Genomic DNA, 23,180 nt, shown 5'->3' with positions numbered 1-23,180 from the left:
TGAAAATGCAGTATGCTCAAGTCAACATACTGTACATACTATACATACTCAATTGGCTCAGTATTTTCAACATGCAGTGATACTGAATTATTTTCCCACAAAGCAGTGCATTGCGGAGACGGAGGAGCTACTCAAGGGGCAACAGTGAATGACAATCAACATCATAAATTATGAAAATCAGAAATGATTTTTTTTTTTAATCTCTTACTATTGTCATTAGCCTCTGCTAATAAGGGGTTTTCACAAGTTTTGCAGCAAGATTTTTTTTCTTTATTTTACATTACTTATTTCTTTATTTTTTGTAAGTTATTACCATTCACAGAAATTTCTGTGCTGTGAACAGCCATGTTGAAACACTATAGGCTACCTGAGCCAATTTGTGTTACATCTAGAATTCTGATTTACCCGCTTTGATTGTGGGATGTTCATGCACTTCCTGCTGGGAAACTGGATTATGTGATAAACCTGACACCACTTGAACAGGGTCTAACATTTTTTGTCACATTATTGTCTTACATGTGCGCAATAGAAATTGAGGCTTTCCTCATGGGAGTGTGTGTTTGGTAACCAGCCAGGGCCGCACATTTTTCTTGACTCACATCTTCAGAATGCTACTTTTTGGCCCCTTTTCTTACTTTTACTCTGTAAAAATGCAACTTTTATCACAACCTAAACAGTTTGGGATGTTGAAATTCCTTTGGCTTAAATCTACGATGTATCAAAGGCTTCACCAGGTTTATACCAAGGAATATATGATGTCCACGGTGAGCAATCTTGATAAACTAGGATCTATTACTATCTATCACACTATCTATTTACTATTGCCAACAGGTATTTATCCTCCAGGCCAGCTCTTAATAACTCCTTCCCAGTTCCAGTCTTTAGATTTGATCTCCCACCACCGCACCTCTCATCTGTCCAGTGCTAGGTGCTGTTCCTGAGCTGTGCCAGTGCCGAGATCTGGAGCTTGACTGTGATGGCGCCCAGCTTCAAGACATCCCCGTGGTGGCTGTGAATGTCACCATGATGTGAGTTGGAAATACACCCCCTCTTTTTTTATTTAATAAACTAGGCTGATGCCTGGAAGGCTTCCATTCTGGCTCTGTCACAGCACTTGTCACTGAGTGTGAAAAGTCTGTGTGGCAAACATTCACATACACACAAGTAAGCATCACACACACCGGGTTTGTCACATCTGGTGCCTTTCTTTGATGAAAGATGGAGAGCAATCACAAAAAAGGCCATTTTTAATTCCCAACACATGCATAAGGTGAGAATGTAATATCATTATTATGATATGATTAATTAATGTTTGACGAGAGCAGATTAGTCTGTCAATCTTTTCCATAGGTGATGTGATAATCCTGCCATCATTATTACATCAACTATGATATTAGCATAAATGTTGAGTAGGTTGTCAGTCTTTCTTCATTGTTTGGTACAGAGTTTGGATTTTCTCTTTGTGTACCACCATGTGAATATCTGTCATTATTTAGCACAAAATAATTTAAAAGGTGAAAGTAAGTTGAAGTGTGGTGACCAGATTTTTTTTTTTTTTTTTTAGCAAAGCCAGGGGACAATTGGGTGAAGTCAAGCTGATTGTCTTTTTTGAAAATAAGAATAAGAGAGGCAAATAAGAAAAGAGAGGCAAATAAGAAAAGAGAGGACATAAGCCCCCATCTGACAGCATTAGTTTTACCAGGGGAGGTCAGTAATTTGATTTTACCCATGTACGATGGCTGTGGCACTTAGTCATCCAGGCGATAAAATAATTTTCTGGGGCACCCTGGTAATCCAGGGACACATAACACAGTGTTACCCAGAGTACAGAAAAACAGGTCAAACTCTCTTCAAGGGGCCTCATACCTTTGTAACACCAGATGGAAGAACAGCTTCACTCTGAAGTTTTTTTTTTTTTTTTTTTTTTTGGCATCAGACTGTGCTGAAATACACCATCTATTCCTTTTAAAGCCTATTTTATGTATTTTGTACTTATTGGCCATTTGTCATATTTCCTGCTGAGTCATTTTACTTTCACTCCTGCAGTGACTTAATTTCCCCATGTGGCCCAATGAATTTTCATTTGTAATTAATCTGTATATGAACAGTATGTGTATGTGAGGTGCCGCGTAAAGACAAAAGTAACCGGCATGTTTTTCCAGGTCGCTGCAGGACTGCAGGACGCTACATAAAGATATAGATCTATTTTGTCCTATTCCTATTCCTATTTTATTTCCTGTTTCTACCTTTTTATTGTATTTCTGGCTTTGATGTTAACTTACTGCCACTGCCGCTGTGTCATTCTGAATTTCCCCCTCGGGACATCAATAAAGGTAAATCTAATCTAATTATCTAATCTGAAAAGTGATGCTGCTCTGCCCCACCACTGGCTATATGGCTCATTTAATCCAGATGCCAGGTGTGCAAGTCGGTAATTACCTGAATCACAGAAGATGATCCTGATGGTATTAAAATTACCACAGGAGGTCACTGTTAATTCAAAACACGGCAGTTTCAGTTCGAATTTTTATAAGGGTAGCTGGAGAAACTCACTGAGCTCTCTCGGGACAGGATCGCTGAAGTGAGTAATGTAATTTAGTGAAGTGCACGTCAGTGTTTTAATGCATGACCAGATGAGTCACACGAGCTGATCACACTGTGTCTGCGGCCTGTCTAATTTGCATTGAAATTTCCAGTCACTTTGGTACCTAATTATGAATATTCCCTATTGGGAACCTATTTTTGTCCAAATTTTTACATTAACTTAAACATTCTAACTAGAAAGCGTCATGTGACTAGTGCAAAATATGTTGCCATGGTAGCCTAATCAATTTTCAAGAGCAACAGGTGAAACTTATTTTGGTAAGTTTGAAATGTTGCCAAATCAAGACATCTGACAAAATGTGTCCTATGCCTTCCGCTGAAATTACACCGCATTCACGTCATGCAGTTCTAAACATGAATACAAGCAGAAAAAAATGTCTTGTCACATGTTTGCACACCGCTGTATCATTGTACGCCATCAGGAGAAGTGAGTTGTGTTGTTTACATGCAGCAGCTTCTTCCTCCACATGCTCAGCGTTCATCAAGTTCCAGCAGCTTCCTCCCAGTCATGTTCTGCCAAGTGCTTAGCGGGCTTTACCTAAATCAGAGCTTATCTGCATGACCTCAGCGGCCTGATTGAGTTGGAGAGACTTAATTTGAAACTTGGCAGGAAGCTCACTCATCATCACTGTTCACTTAGCGGGTCCACCGACATGTACACATCAAACATTTTTGCGACCCAGAATACTAATTGTATTGTATTATTCATCTACAGCAATGCAAAGATTTTCTTTTTGTCCTTGTTAATTGAAAGTTGACATGGTCATTTACAAGTGGAGTTTGTTTCATTAACATCGAGTCCTTGAAATGTGTCAGAAAAAAAGTTTAGTTCAAAATATCAGTTGGCATTTTTGAGAAAGATGCCAACATCTTTCAGTGAGATAAAACAGATAAAACATTAAAGATGAATCATAAAGATAAATCATTCTTTTCTTCATTCCTGGAAAGCCAGCATTTGGCAGCATATGGTTTTTATCAAGCAGCAGTGATGCAAAAAGAAAGATCCCAAAGCACTCTTCTTGCATTAAGAAAGGTCTTTGTAATCTTCCTTTCTGTTGAGTATTTAAACCTCAAAGCAATTAACGGGCACTTTTTTAGCGCACTAAGTAGCCCACATGCAGCACAATGCCCTCAACTTTTTTTTTTTCTTTTTTTTTTTTAAACAAACTTGATCACCTGGAGAGATAAACGGTCTGACTCATCTGTCTCATTTCTGAATGAATGCTGAGCAGGGCTTAGGTCTCATCCCATATTCTGATTTTGAACTTCTGCATTTCCCTCAGGTCCTTGCAAAGGAATCGACTGCAGAAACTGAATGCGGACATATTCTATAAGTACCAGAGCCTGCAGAAACTGTGAGTTTTCCCATGAATTCCAATACATATCATTACATTTGTAATTTAGTATTTCATATGTTTTATCGCTTTCCTCTTCGCTTTATTGATGTAGAATTATTCATTCTGTCATTTCTCTTGACTGCTGAAAACTTTATAACTTTGTGTTGAATAATACATCAAAATTATAATTATAAAGATTATTATGGCTATTGCCTGCAGTAGTCTGTCATTGATGTCATGCTACAAACGAGCCATGATAATGACATGGCTTTGAGTGATGAATACAACAAAGACGATTCACAAGTACAAAGCTGACACGTGGAAGGCTAAGAGAGCTACTGGAAGCAGGGACTGAAGGGACTGCTCTGTACTGCATTCACATCATTCGTTACAGACAATATGTTTATCAACCTCACACATTGCTTCTGACTGTGGAGGAAAGAGAGCAGGCTTAATCCACCGCCTGGCACCGTTTGGCTATCTCAGGCTGCCAGGCTTCATCTGCCACTCCAAAGGTCGGATCTGACTGAAAGTTTCCCTGAAATTACTTAAAAATACAAATAAACAGAACACAAGCGCTATTGGGGATTTTGAAGATGTAATATTAAATAACGCCCATTCAAACATTTGATGCTGACCTGCAAACAGAGGGCTGCGTCTACCACAGGAAGAAAAATAATGGGATGTGGACTTTTTTTTTTTTTTTTTTTTTTAATTTGTTACGATAATTGGCTTTTCAAATCATTTATAAACTGTTTTGTGTTCACAGATACCTGCAGCACAACAGAATCCAAGCTGTGAGTCCCAACGCGTTCAGAGGGCTTTACAATTTAACAAGGCTGTAAGTTTGGTAATTTACTTTGTATCAGTGCCCTTCACTTGTCAAGGACAGTTTTCTGTGCCTTCTTTCAAAGTTTGACATCAGCAGGGTGTCAGTCATTGTGGTCTTGTGGCAACGCTTTGCTTACTCAACAGAATGACTGTATTCAGGTGGTCCCTGTCAGCAGATGGTCTATGTATGAAGAGCAGAACAGAGTTTTTCAATGTGGTGTACATAATTATACATAATTATGCACACCACACTCTCACACTTATGCACATACACTATATGGGCAAAAGTATTGGGCCACCTACACATCACACCTACAGGAGTTTTGATGACATGCCATGTTAAATCCATAGGCATTAACATGGAGTTGGTCCTCCTTTGCAGCTTGAACAGCTTCCACTCTTCTGGAAAGGCTTGCTACAAGATTTTGGAGTGTGTCTGTGGGAATTTTTACCCGTTCATCCAGAAGAGCATTTGTGAGGTCACTTATGTTGGATAAGAGGGCCTGGCTCGCAGTCTCTACTCTAAGTTATGCCAAAGCTGTTGGATGGGGTTGAGGTCGGGGCTCTGTGCGGGCCAGTCAAGTTCTTCCACACCAAACTCACCCAGCCATGCCTTTATGGAGCTGCTTCGCGCACTGGGGCTCAAGAACAGAAATGGGCCTTCCCCAAACTGTTCCCACAAAGCTGAAAGCAGAGAATTGTCCAAAATGTCTTGATGAGCTGAAGTATTAAGATTTCCCTTTACTGGAACTGAGGGGCCGAGGCCAACCCAAGAAAAACAAGCCCACAGCGTTATCCCTCCTCCAGCAAACTTTACAGTCGGCACAATGCAGTCAGCATTCACCAAACCTAGACTCATTCATCAGACCACCACATAGAGAAACATGATCACTCCACAGAACACATTTCCACCGCTCCAGAGTCCAGTGGCAGCGTGCTTTACACTACTGCTTGATTTTATTCACCTGTGGCAATGAGACTGAATCAAACACCTGAATTCAATGATTAAGAGGTGTGGCCCAATACTTTTGTCCATATAGTGTAATTAGGTTATTGAATTTTTCCTATTCATAAAGTTCTGTAAAATGTTGTAATGCCATAACTAGCAATAAAAATCAAATGCAGGTGGGAGAAAAATAAAAAATAAAAAAATAAAGCTTCCAGCCCTGTGAAAAATCCCTCCTAATATTGAAGCTTAAGTGCAATTGCAGTTTCAGGGAGTGAGTTCTTTTCTAAGATTATTATATTATAAGTGTGAGATGGTACAGTCTTATTTAGAGTATTTGCCACCCAGAGCACAATGTCACCCTCAACCTGACCGGAGCAAAGAGGTGCGTTTGTGAGATGTGCTATCTTTGCCTCTGGGTGTGGAAACCAGATGCTTCTATTCAACTCCAGAGGAGAATACAAAGTGTCATCTGTGTTATCTGGGACGGGTAAACTGCTAAATGAAATGCACTTTTTGTTCTATTGTCCATTATATCCCAATTTTAGACACAGACTTTACTGCAGAATGGCCTGGTTTGTTTTCTGTGACTGATGAACGCCTGTTTTCAGACAAAGTGTTTCATCGAGCTCAGTTTGTGCTAAATGCGTATGAGGACACTTTATGTTACAGGCACATGTTTTATACCTGTAATGTAAGGAGCAGTCTTGTGGTCATGTTGGGTCACACATTGCTTGACATGTATGGAGGTTTATTATATTTGTGCTTGCACTTGTTATTGCTCTTGTTCAGTTATATTATGCAGTGTCTTGAAAGCCGATGATGGCTGGGAACCTTTTGTGGCGCATGACACTTTGAAAAATAAATTACCTTACCTTACCTGACCTAGTGCAACAATGATGCATTAGGTATGAGGTACAGCTGAATGCTGTTTACTGATTACCTAAGTGCTGGGAATCACAGTACATTGTATAACATGATTGTTGTTATTGGCTTTTAAAAAGTTACAAAGACTTTTATGGAGAGACAAGTTCTCTTAGTGTGCATATATGAGGATATAAACATGATAAAACAAGGAGTTCAGATCAGTGTTATATATATATATTATTATATAGTCAAGAGGTGACTACCTCTTGAAGCTCATCGAGAGAATGCCAAGAGTGTGCAAAGCAATAATCAGAGCAAAGGGTGGCTATTTTGAAGAAACTAGAATATAAAACATGAAAAAGAAAGAAAGAAAGTTTTAGAAAATGGTTAATACCATTCTTTTTTACATTCTTTTTTTTTTACTAGTGAGTCTAAAAAATGTAAATATTGATGCAGTATGAGAAACTATACAGTTGTCATAATCCTACATGATTGAGGTTTGGCTAAAAATAAACAACCCTTGTTTTGTTTCATTCATATCATATTTATTCTTAAAATAGCCCTTTAATTGTTTTGTTTTGGGTTTTTTTTTTCATTTACAAGTCATTTGAAGTATAGATTAACTGAAAATGGCTTTATGAGCCATGAAAACGGCGTGGTTTCTTTAAGATTCAAAACATTTGAATTAACGAATCAAACCTAGTAAGGAGCTAAACCTGACTTGAATACAAAACACACAAGCTTCATTTCCTTATCATTATGCTAATTAGCCAGCAGAAGTGAAGTGGATATTATCGCAGTCACGAGGTGTCACATTAATCCATGGCATATCATTCAAAGGGGAGAAGGCAACATTAAAATTTTATTAAATATTCAAAAGAATGAAAAAATAATCTAAATGGTTATAAATAATAATTAAAGGCATTGTTTCTGTTATGGAAGTATGACACATGATTTCATTCTCAGTTACGTTTTTGATCCTTGGTTCTGGTTTTCTGGTTTCGTGTCCTTGAGGCGCTTTGAGGCCTCGGCTGCTTATACAGCGATGCTCTTCACAGTAACCGGGAGGTCATTTGCGTATTGAAAGCGGCTCCCGTGACGCTTAAAAATATAGCACCAGTGATCATTATCATACATCACTTGACAATTCATTTGATGTTCACAGAGCTTCCCCTGCAGGTCACATTTACAACCGGTCTCTTGTCTCTTAGGTATCTGAGCTACAACAAGATATCCATCCTGATGCCGGGCGTGTTCCAGGACCTGCACAAGCTGGAGTGGTTGTACGTTACTTTTCTACTTAAGGAACCAAATCCCATAGCATCTATAAAGTCTTTAGCCTGCAAATGCCATTGATAATGATATAAATGAGGATATTACACATTCAGTACATATTAGTTTCTGAAGACCCAGCAGTCTGAACTCCTACATGTTTCCTTTATGTTTTTGTTTGGAAATAGTAACATTTTTAACAATTGCTGCTGTTCTCCTTTGAATCATTATGCTACAAATGATGCTGAAACTGTGCACTGTATTTTTTTTTTTCTTCTGTAGGATCCTTGAAAATAACAATATCCATCAGATATCCTCCATGACCTTTTCTGGATTGAACTCCCTAGTTTTACTGTGAGTTTTTTTTTTCTTTTTATGTCTTCCTCCACACTACTTGACATTGACCTTTTCTTCTGGTTCTGTTTTTTGTTGGTGCTGTGATGTCCTCTCAGAGCAATTCATCAAAGTCCCAGTATTAAGGCCCCCCCCCCTGTTGATCTTATTGGATTGTCAGTGAGAGTTTCCCCTTTGATCAGCGAACAAATTCGCAGTGCACTTTGTTACATCATGTGTCGCTCATTGACAGGGTTTTGCTGAACAACTCTCTCACAAAGCTGGATGACATCTGTCGGGAAATGCCGAGATTGAACTGGCTGTAAGTTTTATGTCAAGACATAAAATGCTGCTTTATAATAAGAGTGATACGGCTTTTGATGAATCTAGGCTGTGTCTTACAGTGTGTGTGTGTTTGTGTGTGTGTGTGTTTGTGTGTGCCTACAGGGATATGGAAGGGAACCTCATTGAAACCATTGAAAATGTCTCATTCTGCTCATGCAGTATGCTGACAGTTCTGTAAGTATGAATTTATGAATGTACAAGAGCTCTGTCTTCAAATTGTTATGTTCTCATAAAAACTAAAAAATGCTTCAAAGGGAACATATTGTGTCTCGCACTACATTTGTTTGTAACGTATCAGAAGAAAATTTGTAATCACTTAGTCTGAGGATGGGTCAAACACCCAGGTGACCCGCATATAAGTCCAGCGCAAAGCAACTTTGGTGTTCATTTGTTGCAAATGTCACGTCACGTCACGTTACGTTACGTCAGGTTATGTCATTTTACATCACGTAACGTTAGGGTTATTTATGCTGAATCATACCTTTCCCTAATCTGAACCAAGTGGCTTTAGTCGCTAGAGGTAACAAAACTGGCTAAAATTCCACTTGACCTGCAATATAAGATATGATTAGAAAAATATTTGTGATACCCCAGAAACAAGCATAATGGAAACTGGGGAGCTATGAGCTGAAATTACATGCATAGTTTCCCTCTAAGCATAATAAGAATGCAGATTGTATGGGAAGGTAATGTTTAGGTGATAGGGATGATTTACAAACAGCGACATCCACAGCCAGGACCTCTGATGTTTCCAAATCATTTTTATAATAATGTAAGTTTAAAAAAAAAAATCATTACGTACTGAAAATGAAAATGTATCTACATTTGCATTGTCTACCTTTGCCTTAATCACATCTTGCACTCTGGCATAGATTGTACAAGTTTCAGATAACTGAGAATCACTCTTCGAGAGCGTTCCAGAAAGTATCTTGTAGTGTTATAGTATGTTTTGCCTTTTTTTTTTTTTTTAATATGTCCAAAATGTTGAGCAGAGGTGGGATATGGTATCTGTGGAGCTGAGCCCTGCAATGGGACTGTCTTCTTAACCTCGCTCCTTCCCACCTCCACTGGATTTCTGACTGTTCCTGCAAACATTCAGATCATTCACGCCCGCACAATGTGTCTCCTGCTGTCCCACAATGAAAACACATTATTTTAGTGTGTACTATTCGTAAAGAGATGCCTACCTGTCAGTAAAAACAAAGCAAAATTACATTCTAGAGCATAAATACATTCATACTAGTGCAATAATTGCAGTTATGCTTTTGTAGGTGTGATTTTGCTTTAATGTCTCCAACTGCCATCTCCTCATATAAATTCTGATCACAATTATTCATTTCAAACTTTGACCGATCTGTAAACATGACTCTCTGCTAGTCTTCAACAGTGAAATTTTAGTATTGATTGACTCCCGCTAAATGTTTTGTTGCGATGAAGTAGCTTGAAGGGCAGCATTTGCCAATTATCTTTTGTCTGTAGTGTTTCACTGACTACAGTAGGGTGTGTTTTGCTCATTTAGCTTGCGTCTTGAATGCAGATGCTGTTATTTGTTGATATTGATATTGACATAATGGTCCTCAGATGGTCTAATCACTTCATGCCTGCCTGGTCTTGTTTTGAATGAAAATGCCTTGGTTTGGGGAAATCTTCTCAGCAAGCATTTTACTGCCGTCTTCAAAACTTTCAGGCGAGGTGCAATCTGGCACAGGGAGAGTTTTTCAGCTCTCAAGAGAACAATTTTCACCCCAGACAACTTCACTAAGTTCTTCCAGCTACCTGGAAAATAGATTTCAGCAGCTCCTCTCTCAACTCCTCTCTCAAAGTTAAAGCCTTAGAAGCAGTGAGAGTAATGCATTGGCCAAATTAATTTATTCCTCTATAGATTATTGTCTGATATTTGTCATTAAATGATCAAGACGTGTGTGTTAATATTAAAATGACATACACTGTATGATATGGCAACAAATGGAGAAAATCTAGCTATTTAGATGTTTAAGTTTCATATGAACATTCATCCAAGATCAGTTTGTATTGGCATAAACTATGTAAAATAAATAAATAAAATAAGATTAAATCAAATGCTTTAGTTTTTTATTTGATTTTGATTTGATTTGATAATGAAACCAAGCAGTTCTTTTCAGACTCATCCTTTTGGACCCACCTTAAGTCATAATTTGAAATTAAAGAACAATTTCTATCAATAAAAGTTTGCTTTTGCCAGTGTTTGCATGAGATGCTTGTACTTCAACCTCAGGTTTTCAAATCTTGTTTATATATGCATGAAATCCACACTCAGGGGTTACTGAATGGGTTACAAGGGGGGAACCTGATTAATTCTTAATTTTGTTTATTTCCTTTCCCCAGAGTTCTGCAGCGGAACAGAATCAGCCACATACATGAGCAGGCTTTCTCACTCCTACAAAAGCTGGGAGAGCTGTAAGTTCGTTTTGTTTGATTGAAAGGCAAAGAACAAATACCAGCTGTCAAAATGTTCAACTTGTGCACTGAGGGGTATTGTTAGTGAAGCAATGGCATTTAATAAGACCTATGCCACTGTTAGATGCTCAGTGCATGATGGGCTTGGGTAATTGCTGAAATTAATGGACAAAAGAATAACGAGGAAGCTAAAAACACAATTGCATGAAAGATGTTGCATTTTCACATCTTTTTTGGACATCAGTATGTCTAATTACTTAAAACAAAAAGTGTTTGAGAGCGTTTGTGAACCCTTTGGAGTTATCTGGATCACTACATCATTTGACACCAAAATGTAGTTATCTTTACTGTGTATTTATTGGAGATATTGTTTAAATGTTCACAGGCTACGCTGGAAAATGTAAGTGCACCTTTAGATTCAGTAACTGGTGGAGCCTCCCTTTTTCTATTCTACTCAGAATAGTTTGTGGATATTTTTTTAGATGGCTTGCACTTCAGGTAATCCCACTTTCAGCTGTCAATCAGGTCAAAATCAGGTCTCCCAAGCCTTTCTGTCACAGCTGCGTTTCTGTGTTAAAGGTTATTTTACTGTTTTAGTTGCTTTGCCTTTGTGAAGACCACAAGTTCATTGTACTGATAAACATTTATCTGAGAGATGGCAAATTTGTTCGTGCCATGCAAACGAAACTGCTAATGTTGCTCATGTGTATAGTATAGTGTCTGTGCATTAGTAGCTGATTGCAAAAGAGCTAGTGCTAGTGCTAGTGAGTTAGTTGCTTTGTTTTAATATAAGACAATTCCTTATTTTTACTCAAGACCTGTGCTGGGTGTTTACACCAAATCATATGGGAAATGTAAGTAATTATAGAAGCATGAATTGTGAAATAACAACAGTGCGTTTTTGTGTAATTGGTTATTCTAATGTACTAAACTACATGCAGAAGAAGACAGAGGTATATATGTGTATTTTTGTCTTCATTTCAAAACTTAATATGGGTAATTGTGTACATCGGCAGAGTGGAACACGCCACAGGTCATTATATCTCATCAGTACAGAAATACTATGTTATGACTACCCCTTATTTGAAGATCTGTTGCAGTTTGTGCTGTGTTCCTGGTAGAGTTCTCATATTCTGCCCGAACCCGACCCGACCCGACCCGACCCGACATTTTCGGGTCGGGTCGGGCCTAAAATTTACGTGAATTGGGCGGGTCGGGTCGGGCTTCGGGTTCTGTGGGGGATTTTTTTTTTTTTTTTTTTTTTTAAATAATAAAAAATAGAATTATGTGTTCTGTTATTGATTATGACGTTTCATTTTTATGTGACTGGTGGAGAGAGTGAGAGACTGGATTGGATTTGGAGGCTAAACTTTCAGTGACAGACAGACAACCAGCTGTGCGAGCACAGCGCAAACAAGTGAGAGAGGGTTGCAGCAGTATCCCGCTGTGATGGCAGACTCTGCAGCAGGGACGGTTTTTGCTATAGGCAGTGCAACTGCCCAGGGCGCAATCTACTTGGGGGCGCACGAGAAAAAAAAAAAATCTCCAGTTTTCCATCAGTCGGCATCAGGCTGGCCGGCCGCGGCACCGTCCGATACCGCGCCCACCCGTCAGGTCTGCCGGATCTGACAGGTGAGCTGCCTGATGCTGGCCAGTGCCGCGGCCGGCCCGCCTGATACCGACTGATGGTGCCCTGGTGCCGCGGCCGACCGGCTCTGCTAAATAATGGCGAATTTGGCGATTTTTTTTTTTCGGGCTTTATCGGGCTGTCGGGCCTAAAGTTCGGCTAATTAGTCGGGTCGGGTCGGGCCTCGGGCTGGCCCAGTCCGGCCCGGGTCGGGTCGGGCCTGAATTTTCAGGCCCGATGAGAACTCTAGTTCCTGGTGTGTTGTTATTCATAGTATCTCCCTTACAGCAGGCCAGTATTTCTTCTATTTGTACATGAGTGCTTGACTGTCAGTTGATTGAAGTCCAGGTCTTTAGAGATAGCTTTTTAGTCCTTACCAATCTTTTGACCCAAAAAAAAGTATTCCTCTGAAATCTCTCTCTTTTTTAAAAAAGATTATTTTTGGCATTTCAGCTTTATTTGATAGTCACAGTAGACAGAGACAGGAAAGCCAGGGGAGAGAGAGAGAGGATGACATGCAGCAAAGGGCCTGGGCTCGAATTCAAATGCAGGGTGCTGCGGTCAGGACTCAGCCCTGACACTTGGTATGCGCTCTGTCAGGTGAGCTACCGGGGCGCCCCCCTCTGAATTCTCTTTTTGATCCGAGCGCGTTTCATCATCACATTCTTAGGAATATTTGACTCTAGTTACTTTTATCATTGAAGTTGTTATACTAGAGGGGCACATACTTTTTTCTTTTTTCTTTTTTTTTTTTAGCTGAAACTGTCAATGCCTAAACAGTGTTTTCAGCGTGTACAAGAAAATGATGAGGATCAGACTTTATTTTAGGAACAATTAATGCACAAATCCAGCTGTTTCCAAAGGGTTTGCAAACTTTGTTAACTGTAGATGGGCTGCTTATGTGAATTACTGTCACACATGACTTAGATCACTTAGCACTTGCCCATAGTGTTTATTTATACCCTCCTGGGAGTATGAGATGTGTGTATGAGTGGTGATTGCCATGCCAGGACAAGTCACAGAGTGCCTGGTGAATATCCAAGTTGCAGAGACATCAACATAGCCAACTTAGACACTCTCCAGGGATTGTTGAAAGCTTTGTGGCATTGAGGGTGTTGTTGTATTTGGCAAAACTGTATTTGGCAATATGGCAAAACACAGAGCATACAAGCGCTTGAAGGAAAAATCCACTCCCAAACAAGCATGGTGTTTCACATGGCTAACCAGCCAAAAATAAACAATTTGACGTTCTGTTGAGCTGTGCAGCTGCAATTAAGTTTGATGACAGAAATATTTTTATGTCTTCAAAACATCAGTGGTAAACATACAGGTTTCAGTCAAAGCATGTGAATCAAAAAGAAAGGCCGACTTTCTAGACGCAGCAATTTGCACCAAAGGTTGACAATCATACAGGGAGGAATCTGTCACAAAAGGGGAAAACACCAATTTGGCAAGTTACGTTTTGAGAGGCGTGATGCTGGCTTTTTCTCAACTGCAAAAGCTCTGGCTCACTTGTTCTTACTGTGCTATTATATCTACTACTATCACTGCTCTCCATCTTCACATGAAACAGTCAGTGCAACAAGTTCTTCCAAGAGTGGATTTTTCCTTGAAGATATTCCTGCATCAGTCAGATGTCCACATAATATGACAGTGTTTGTTTATTGTTTTGTGCTTTTGGGGGACCGACATGGATTTGTCTTGGTGCACAGAGATCTGTCCAGCAACAGACTGGTGACAATCCCTCCCAATCTCTTTGTCTTACTGGGGGATTTGCTCCAACTGTGAGTTCCATTTATGTAAATACACATAGATGAGCTATTTTGAACACAAGCATGTGTATACCTTAATATCTCAAGGGGTTTATCTGCTGATGCCGTCATGGAATGATAATAGAGTCACTGACATCAACAGTATTTTATAACACAAGATATTCGATCACAGAGAGAATTCAGTGAAATTAGTGTGATGAATAAGCATGCATTATTCAGGTTCAATTTGTTTAACTTTTCTAATATATTAAGGACAACCTTCTTGGCCACTGATGGTGCAAGAGAGCATTATTATTTTTTCCCACCCACATTCTGAGAAGACCCGCCCTCACTCTTTCTCTAAAACTAACCCTAACCCCACCCTAAACTTTAACCATCAAAGGCGATGAGTACTGGCCAATCAGAAGCAGAGTAGGGCGGGCACACTTACCAAGTAAGCGTCTCTTAAATTACGATGTGAGAGTATGCAGTTTCATTACAAATTAATGAATGTTAATAATTTCCTCATCTTCTGTAATGCAAAAAACAAAACAAACAAAAAAAAAAAAAACAGCTGTTACTAAAACTTTCAGTGGCAAACAATATTTTTGTCACACACTGATTAGCCATCATTTACACCAGGTGAGGCAGTGAAGTGAGAGTCATGACTGACTGATTGACTGACCTGAATTCAGTCACTGATGAACACATGTTGTGCATTGGGGAAAATAACTTGACTCCTTGCACAGATTCATTCCAGGCACATTCCTCCTCTGTTTAGATATTTGTATTCTGCAGAGAGGGGAGATGCAATAGGCGAGTTGTTCTTCTTTGCAGTTGCTGAGGTGAAAATATTACCACAAAGTCACCAAAGTCATCACACTATAATTTCTACTGTTTGTGGCTTTTTAGAATCACAATCTGCAAAGTGTAAGAGTGCAAAGGGAATGTCCAGGACATACAGTATCAGTGAGCAAAGGAAAGGGATAAGCTGACTGGGGGGGGGGTTGCAGAAAACTAGACATAAACGAAAACTTGTGGTGGGATATTTCCTAAGACACATTTCACTGCTCCCACCTGGGAAAAAAAAGATGCATGCTTATACATTTTCTGAACAACTTGCTCTTTACCACTCATTTCACTATTATACATGATGTTTGTTGGGATGCAGAAATCTCTGTTACGTATATTGTCAGGACACTGTGGTTTTGAAACAGTTTTTTTTTTTGCTTATAATGCTGGCAGTCTAGGAGTAACATATTCTGGTCATTCTACTTACAATTATAACACTAATGGAAATGGAAATGGAAATGCTAAAGGGCTGATGGAGGATGAAATCATCCCCTGTCCTTCCAGAGCTTTATACAACTGTGGCTCTTTTGATTTTATTTTTAGGAATATATCATACAATCCCATTATGGAGCTCCAAGTTGACCACTTTGATAAGCTGCATAAACTGAAATCACTGTAAGTAAACCATTTCTTATTAATGTCACCCACACTGAATGCCTCTCACAAATAATTGAGAAGCTATGTGGTACCTGTAAAAAATTGGGTCAGTGTTGTGTTAAAAGGCATTTGATGACCTCTCCTTTGATGTTTGAAACAGTAGCAGGACAGCAAATGTAGAGAGCCGCTGTATGTACGCCACATGGATGATGCAAATGAATAAACACAAAAGAATCATCCAAACAAGCTATTAGGAGATCCTATTCTCCTCTTTTATGATGGGCAAGGCCTTTGCTACATGATGGTTATGCTCCCTCGTTTGGATATGTCGTGATTTCTCCTTTTGAAACAACAGAACAGCCTACATGAAAGCCACAAATTTGGTGGCTTTTGTATCAGCAAAGAAAGGGGGAGGGATGTTTGTGGTAGTGCAGTCTGACCTTTGGTGAGAGCTTTTTTTTTTTTTTTTTTTTGTACATCTGTAGTAAGAGAGAGTGTGTCATGTGTGCAATTAGTGGGTGAACAGTGTGTGTGTGAGTGTGTGTAATGCACATGTACCTACAGTACCTGCCTGAGTGTATGGTTCTCTTTGTGGACCACTCAAGAAAAAAAACAATATGTAATTATTTTCTCCAGGAGCATAGAGGGAATAGAGATTGGAAATATACAACGGAGGATGTTTGAACCTCTCAAACACTTGACACATATGTAAGTACTGTCACGAATGCCTTTTCCAGGGCCATACTCAGTCTTTTCTGTCGTGTTTTAAGAACTAGCATCATGGCAGCTGAGATTGCACTTGAACATCTCCATCAAACATATAGTAGTTTGCCTGCCAAGAAAGTAAAATACTAACTCAAATTTCTATCTGTGTTATTTCATTAAATGTTCCATGTGAATACATTTATCCCATCAATATATATGACCAGGAAATAAGACATTTGAAAACTATCATCCTATCTCTGTATGTAATAAAATGGAATATTGATCATAAAAGTTATACTTAAGTTACTATTTTGTTGCACTCTGTGTTTGTGATGGGTAATCCTTTAGTCAACATCTGAAAACTTTTCTTCTGCATTCTAATGCAGACCACAGGCTCGCACATATATATATATTTTTTTTAAAGTGGAGAGTCCCTGCTTAGCCTTATCTGAACTGTCAGGCTTCAACTCCAACTGAGTAATGATTGAGTGTGGGATTGAGTAATCAGTTTTCCCTGTGGGTAAAATAGCTTCAGATACACCCATCCAGGTTCTTTGTGGGATGTGACAAAAAGTAAATGAATGCCTTTTGGGCTTGGGATGCAATAGCAGGAGCTCTTAAAGACCTTCTGTTTTCTAGAACTTCATTCCAGCTCTTTAAAGCTAAAGCAAGGCTTGAATTGTTGCTTTGAAGAAAAAAAAAATCTCTGTTGTACAGCAGACAAAATATTCTTTGAACATATCAAACTCCTTTTAAGACTCTGGCAAAAAAAGTGGTGTGGTTAAAATATCCACAACCTCAAAAGCCACAGATATATTCTCTCTCTCTCTCTCTCTCTCTGCTTTCCAACAGTCCAAACATTACAAGAGGTAGTGAATGTGATTAGACAACCAATAGACGGGCTTTTCCGTTCTTAACTTCACGCTGTGCTGTTATTTCTGCAGCTACTTTAAGAAGTTCCAGTATTGCGGTTACGCTCCTCATGTGCGCAGCTGCAAGCCCAACACCGACGGCATCTCGTCCTTTGAAGACTTGCTGGCCAACATCGTGCTGAGGGTCTTCGTTTGGGTGGTGTCCGCCACCACCTGCTTCGGAAACATCTTTGTCATCTGTATGCGATCATACATCCGCTCAGAAAACAAGCTCCATGCCATGTGCATCATCTCCCTCTGCTGTAAGTCACACAATATTCAACCCAGGAATATAATTGATACAGTTTTTCTTGAAGAATAGCATTTACTCAGCCTAAAAATAATCTTTATAACATGTTTTTTGTGCCATCAGTAGTACCCATTTCTGAAAATATATGTCATTATTATGATGTTTATATTGTTGGTTGTGCAAACCAATAGCATATCAGTTTGGGAGAGAAACACAATTTTATTTGAAGGGGTAGGAGCGTGAGAGAGGTGGTTTGATTTGAAATTTTAATTTTACACCCACCTGTGCAGGATGACGTTTTACAGGAAGTAGAAGTCATGTGGGGTCATTTCATGGGGATTTTAATGACATGCAGAACTGAACTAAGTCTCAACTACAGAAGTGGAAATGGCAAAAATTCTGCAAAATAACAAACAGATTCCCTGCCCGGGACGTTAAAAAGCGGGGGGGGGGGGGGGGGGGGGCATATCAGGTTGTTTATTCAACACTCATTTTATATTGGACAAAATATTTGGATCCCTGGCACTCAGAAAGAAGATGAGTTTCTTTCAGAGATGTGATGTCTGTCATCAAAAATAAATTAATAAACAACATATTGTTAAAAAATGACTGCATTGAAACAAGTGATTGTACTCGAGGTACTGCTTAAAGTAGTACCTCAAGGATGTTAGGCTAGCAAAGTCTCTTCTATCAGTAAAGGTGATAACTGTGAGCATTGCTCGAGCTGGATCTCTCTGTAGACTTTCTCCCTTCTCTTTGTGCCTTGGTAGTACATGACGTGCCTGAAACCTCTACTCTGCTCCATCTTGTCTGTTCAAACCAGCAAGAAGCCTCGCTACTGCTTTCTGCACTAGCTGGAGGCGAGAGAGTGACTTTAGGTTTATGCCAGAAATGAGGGAGTAACAGTAGTCAAGTCTAGAGAAAATAAAAGCATGAATGACTTTTTTCAGGTCAGTGGGTGAGAGCATCAGTTTAATTCTGGACATGGTTATTTAAATCTGAATCAAATAGTACTCCCAAATTTCTGGCCACAGGCTTCACATTTGCAGATTAACAGTTATGTGGTCGTATTTTAGGTGATAATGTCTAGCAGGTACAAGTTGCGATGTCTAACATCTGTCCTGTCTAGCATTTTTGTATGTTTGGACCAGTGTTCCTCCTCAGCAGTGCCTGTTTGACATTTGTTGTCATGGTTTTTGAAGCCACATGAAAATTATATACTGTTTTTTCTCTGAAATTTTGGCTTTGACCATTTGGCCTTTCTGGAACGATATTAGTTGCCCACATGCTTTGAAAACTCAGATATTAAAGTGAAAATCCTTTTTAAAAGATGACACATACCACTTATTTGCATGTGACGTAATATGACGTGCCAGTGTAGCAAGCTTAGTTCTTTTTATTTACCTAACCTCAAGACATACACCAAAAATGCTACACAAGTTCATACTGACCTCTTCATGTCTTTGGGGAAAATGACTGACAAGATTTACCTTTTTCAGCCCAGCTGAATCTGCTTAGATAGAGAGCTAATAGTCAGATGATTAATCCACCTGGGAGAGTCAGAGGCAGGCAAAACTAAGAAAGAACACTGGAGACTCAGAGTAACATCAAGTGGTAAAATATGTATGAATGTTTGATGAAAAAACAGCCAACCAGTACACAATTTCATCATATAAGTTAACTCTTTCAAGTAAATGCATATACACAAGATAAACCACAGTCTAGTTTGTTCCCTTCCTAGTAACTGGATTAAAAGTTGGAAAAAAAGCTAGTGATACAGTAATACAGCTCTGAAGGTCTGTACTTTAATGGATGAGCCCTAAAATGAAATAAAGAATAATAGCAGCCATCCTCTGCGTGGCTGCCAGTGCAGGCACCGCAGGAAGGAGAGTTATCCACCACTTATTATGACGTGATTCATTTTCAGAGCTATTTGTGCCCTGCATCTGTGGGACTTGATAATCAGTCCATGTCTTATCACTCTTTGTGCTCGCACATATTCTATACATATACTCACACATTTGAAGTGTCAGCTCATGCACATGACAAGTATCTTTAAGGAGAACTGGTATATGCCATAATTTTGTACTTTTTGTGTGCACATTTCATGTTTTTGATCTCTCTCTGTAGGAACAATCATAAATATTCCTCTCAGGCACACTAAAGGAAAACCTTTTGGAGGCTTATGGATCCCATGCTTTTCCTTTGTCCATCATGGAAATCCTTTGATCTATCTGGGAAAATATTCAAAAAAAAAAAAAAAAAAAAAAAAAAAACTTCCCTGTCTCTTTGATATTATCTTCAGACACTTGACATCAGAACAGTTCACCTTCTCTAGTGGCCATGTACTGGATTATTCCAAGCACAGGTGCTGGCTATCAATATCTGTCATATACCCATAAAACCTTGCTCTTTGGGGTTGTTTCATGTTGTGTGTATGATTATGTTATCACACATTGTGCTGTGGTTTGTTTCAAAGAGGCAGGCATGCATGTTTTTGTGGTGCTGTTCAAGTTAAAACCTAACTAAACAAACCTAACTAAAAGAGTAAACACTTCAACAGGTGAATGCATGCACCAAACCTCCTTGGTGTGAACACGCCTCTAAAGTTAATTCTCTTAAAGTGTATACATACTCACAGACAGTGTCAGTTTGGCAGCCTAAGTTTAAATAAATTGTAAAATGCAGCAATCCGTGGTTTCTCCCTTGCAGGCGCAGATGGGCTGATGGGTGTCTACCTCTTCATGATTGGTGCCTATGACCTCAAGTTCCGTGGCGAGTACAACCGGCACGCTCAGGCCTGGATGGACAGTACCCAGTGTCAGGTCATCGGCTCCCTGGCCATGTTGTCCACCGAGGTCTCCGTCCTCCTTCTCACCTACCTCACCCTGGAGAAGTACATCTGCATCGTCTACCCCTTCCAGTACTTAACGCCCGGCTGGCGGCGGACTGTCAGCATCCTGTTTGGCATATGGGTGTTTGGTTTTGTTGTTGCCTTCCTGCCGTTGGCCTGCAAGGGTCTGTTCCGCAACTTCTACGGAACCAATGGTGTCTGCTTCCCCTTGCACTCTGAGCAGCCTGAGACGCCATGGGCCCATGTTTACTCCATCGTTATTTTCCTGGGTGGGAGTGTTTACTTGCAGTATTCCTTTTTTAATATTCTTGTTGTGTATCCCGCTGTTTTGTTTATTTGTCCCCCAGGATCGAAGATCAGCAAAGGGATGATAGATCTGTCTCTGTCCAATCGTCTGCCCATCTGTCTGTCACACACAATTTCTCAGCCTCTGCTGACCTGTTTTGGTTGGAACTTAGAGGACTGATGAATTTGGACACTCGGGTCTTGCATTTTGAATATAAATTTGATTGGACCACCAGGTTCAAAGTCCTCAAGATTCAGGCAGCGATGCCTCAGATACAACGTACCAGTTTTATATGCTTTATACCTGGCTTTTACAAATTTAAATCAGTTGACCCACCACAACGCCATCAGCTGGCCAATAGTGCAATAAGCTTCATGCTCAACATCTCAGACACAGATGGGTCAGATTTGATGATCCTTTGGCGAATGAGGCAACTGTGGGAGGAATCATGGCCACTGTTATCTTGTTAAAGAGTAATTCTACCCTTATACCTGAAGGCTTATTTTAGAGTTGTAATGTGTGTGTGTGTGTGTGTGTGTACTTGTGTTTATGTGTGCACACTTGACCTTTGTAATAACTTCCAATGCATTATCTTGAATATGACTTTTGGCATTTCAATTAATTATCCCCAATTCTCCTGATAGGTCTGAACTTGGTGGCATTCCTCATCATTGTCCTGTCATATGCAAGCATGTTCTATAACATTCAGCGAACAGGCACCCAGACCACTAAATACAGCAACCACATCAAGAAGGAGGTGACCATCGCCAAGAGGTTCTTCTCTATCGTTATCACCGACTCCCTCTGCTGGATCCCCATCTTCATCCTCAAGATCCTATCACTGCTGCAGGTGGAGATTCCCGGTATAGCAGCAGCACTATAAAATTATTTCATGTCATTTAATCTCTAGGTACTTCAAAGAGGATAGCCCCACTGACATTAAAAATGGGAGATTTGGTTACGAAAGAGGCATCAGTGGCATAAACATAAAAGTCACAGACAGATAACATACTAGGATGTACACAAACAAAATAATGAGCCAGTATAAGCGCAAGTCATACAAATCAAACCTTGATCTTGTGCTATTTTCTACTCACACTACCTTGACTGATCATCTTCATCTTAATTACAAAAAACAGTTACTTTCGTTCACGTTGTGAGGTGTGAGGCCACATACTAATTTCACATTGCACAAAATTCATTTGAAGCATGCTCTGTTTCTGTCCTTACATTAAACTCCTGTAGAATTTCAAGGGAATGTGCTCATGTAATTTACTTTGATCTTTGATTTACCTTTACCATTTTTTTTTTAACTCCTCACCTTGTGAAATGAAAATGTGGACATCAAAGGAAACACACAGACCACCAACAGGCTTTACTGTTTCATTTCTTTCTCTCTGTGTCTCTCATCCCGCCTCTCTCTCTCTCTCTCTCTCTGTCTCCACTGGCAGGTACTATCAGCTCCTGGGTGGTCATATTTATCCTTCCCATCAACAGCGCCCTTAACCCCATCCTCTACACATTGACCACGCGGCCCTTTAAAGAGACCATTCTGCAGGTTTGGGCCAACTACAGGCAGCGGAGGCCCCTGCACAGCAGTCACCCAGCCCATCACCCATCGCTCACCTGGCAGGAAATGTGGCCCCTGCAGGAGAACAGCCATGGCCTCACCTTGCCAGAGTACCCGGGACCCCTACTGGAAACTGGCACCTTGGACAAATCCCATCTCACATCCTTGGAAAGTACCAACGGAGGAATATAATGACATTACCACTGAAGCACACCGACAACTAAAACAACGTAAAGTTGTGTTTCTATGTGCGCACACACACACAAACAAAACAACAAACACACAGATCAACTTTTCTTGAAACAGGTGATGTGACTGATGTGAATGACAGCGCTACACTGATCTTCATCTAAGAGCCACTCCCACCATTAAAATGTGATGCAGGGTTATCTCAGCAAAGAAGAGAAGAAGTATTTCAAGACTTTTTCAAGGGTAATAGCTCCACAATGCCGTTTCAGTATGATTTCACAGAGAAAAAGCATATTTGTTTTTATATGCATTTTTTGTGTAAAATTGCCACACATACTCATGTCGAAGTAAAATATTCAGGCCATTCACACCAAAAAAAGCATTCTGTCTCCACTGCAGCTTTCATTGCTTTTATAACAGCTTTTACCTTTCATTGGTTACAGTGGCAGTGTTTGTCCCAGGTACTGCAGAAGTACATTAGAGGATGACACAGGAGTGGGATTTGCACTCCTGTCCCATCCCGCTCCTGAGAAAATACTCCTGTCCTGTATCAGTCCCATGAAAAATTAAAAAAAAAAAAAAAATCCTTTCCCATCCCAATCCCAGAAGAATGACTC

General features: G+C 39.8%; 1 protein-coding gene across 1 annotated transcript; it reads left to right on the top strand.

The window, feature by feature from the left end:
- Nucleotides 1-928: 928 nt before the first annotated feature.
- On the top strand, nucleotides 929-22,754 carry rxfp1 (relaxin family peptide receptor 1). The gene is made up of 15 exons (XM_030062060.1): nucleotides 929-1,028; nucleotides 3,888-3,959; nucleotides 4,711-4,782; nucleotides 7,797-7,868; nucleotides 8,140-8,211; nucleotides 8,444-8,512; nucleotides 8,638-8,709; nucleotides 10,900-10,971; nucleotides 14,311-14,382; nucleotides 15,745-15,816; nucleotides 16,438-16,506; nucleotides 17,448-17,677; nucleotides 20,377-20,787; nucleotides 21,449-21,667; nucleotides 22,256-22,754. Exons 1-15 carry the CDS (start codon nucleotides 1,024-1,026, stop codon nucleotides 22,564-22,566), a joined length of 1,890 nt encoding a protein of 629 aa, XP_029917920.1. The 5' UTR covers nucleotides 929-1,023; the 3' UTR covers nucleotides 22,567-22,754.
- Nucleotides 22,755-23,180: the final 426 nt, after the last annotated feature.

Source organism: Myripristis murdjan, chromosome 10 (genome assembly GCF_902150065.1).
Source record: "Myripristis murdjan chromosome 10, fMyrMur1.1, whole genome shotgun sequence".
Classification (NCBI taxonomy): domain Eukaryota; kingdom Metazoa; phylum Chordata; class Actinopteri; order Holocentriformes; family Holocentridae; genus Myripristis; species Myripristis murdjan.
This window is presented reverse-complemented; position numbering and strand designations above follow the sequence as displayed.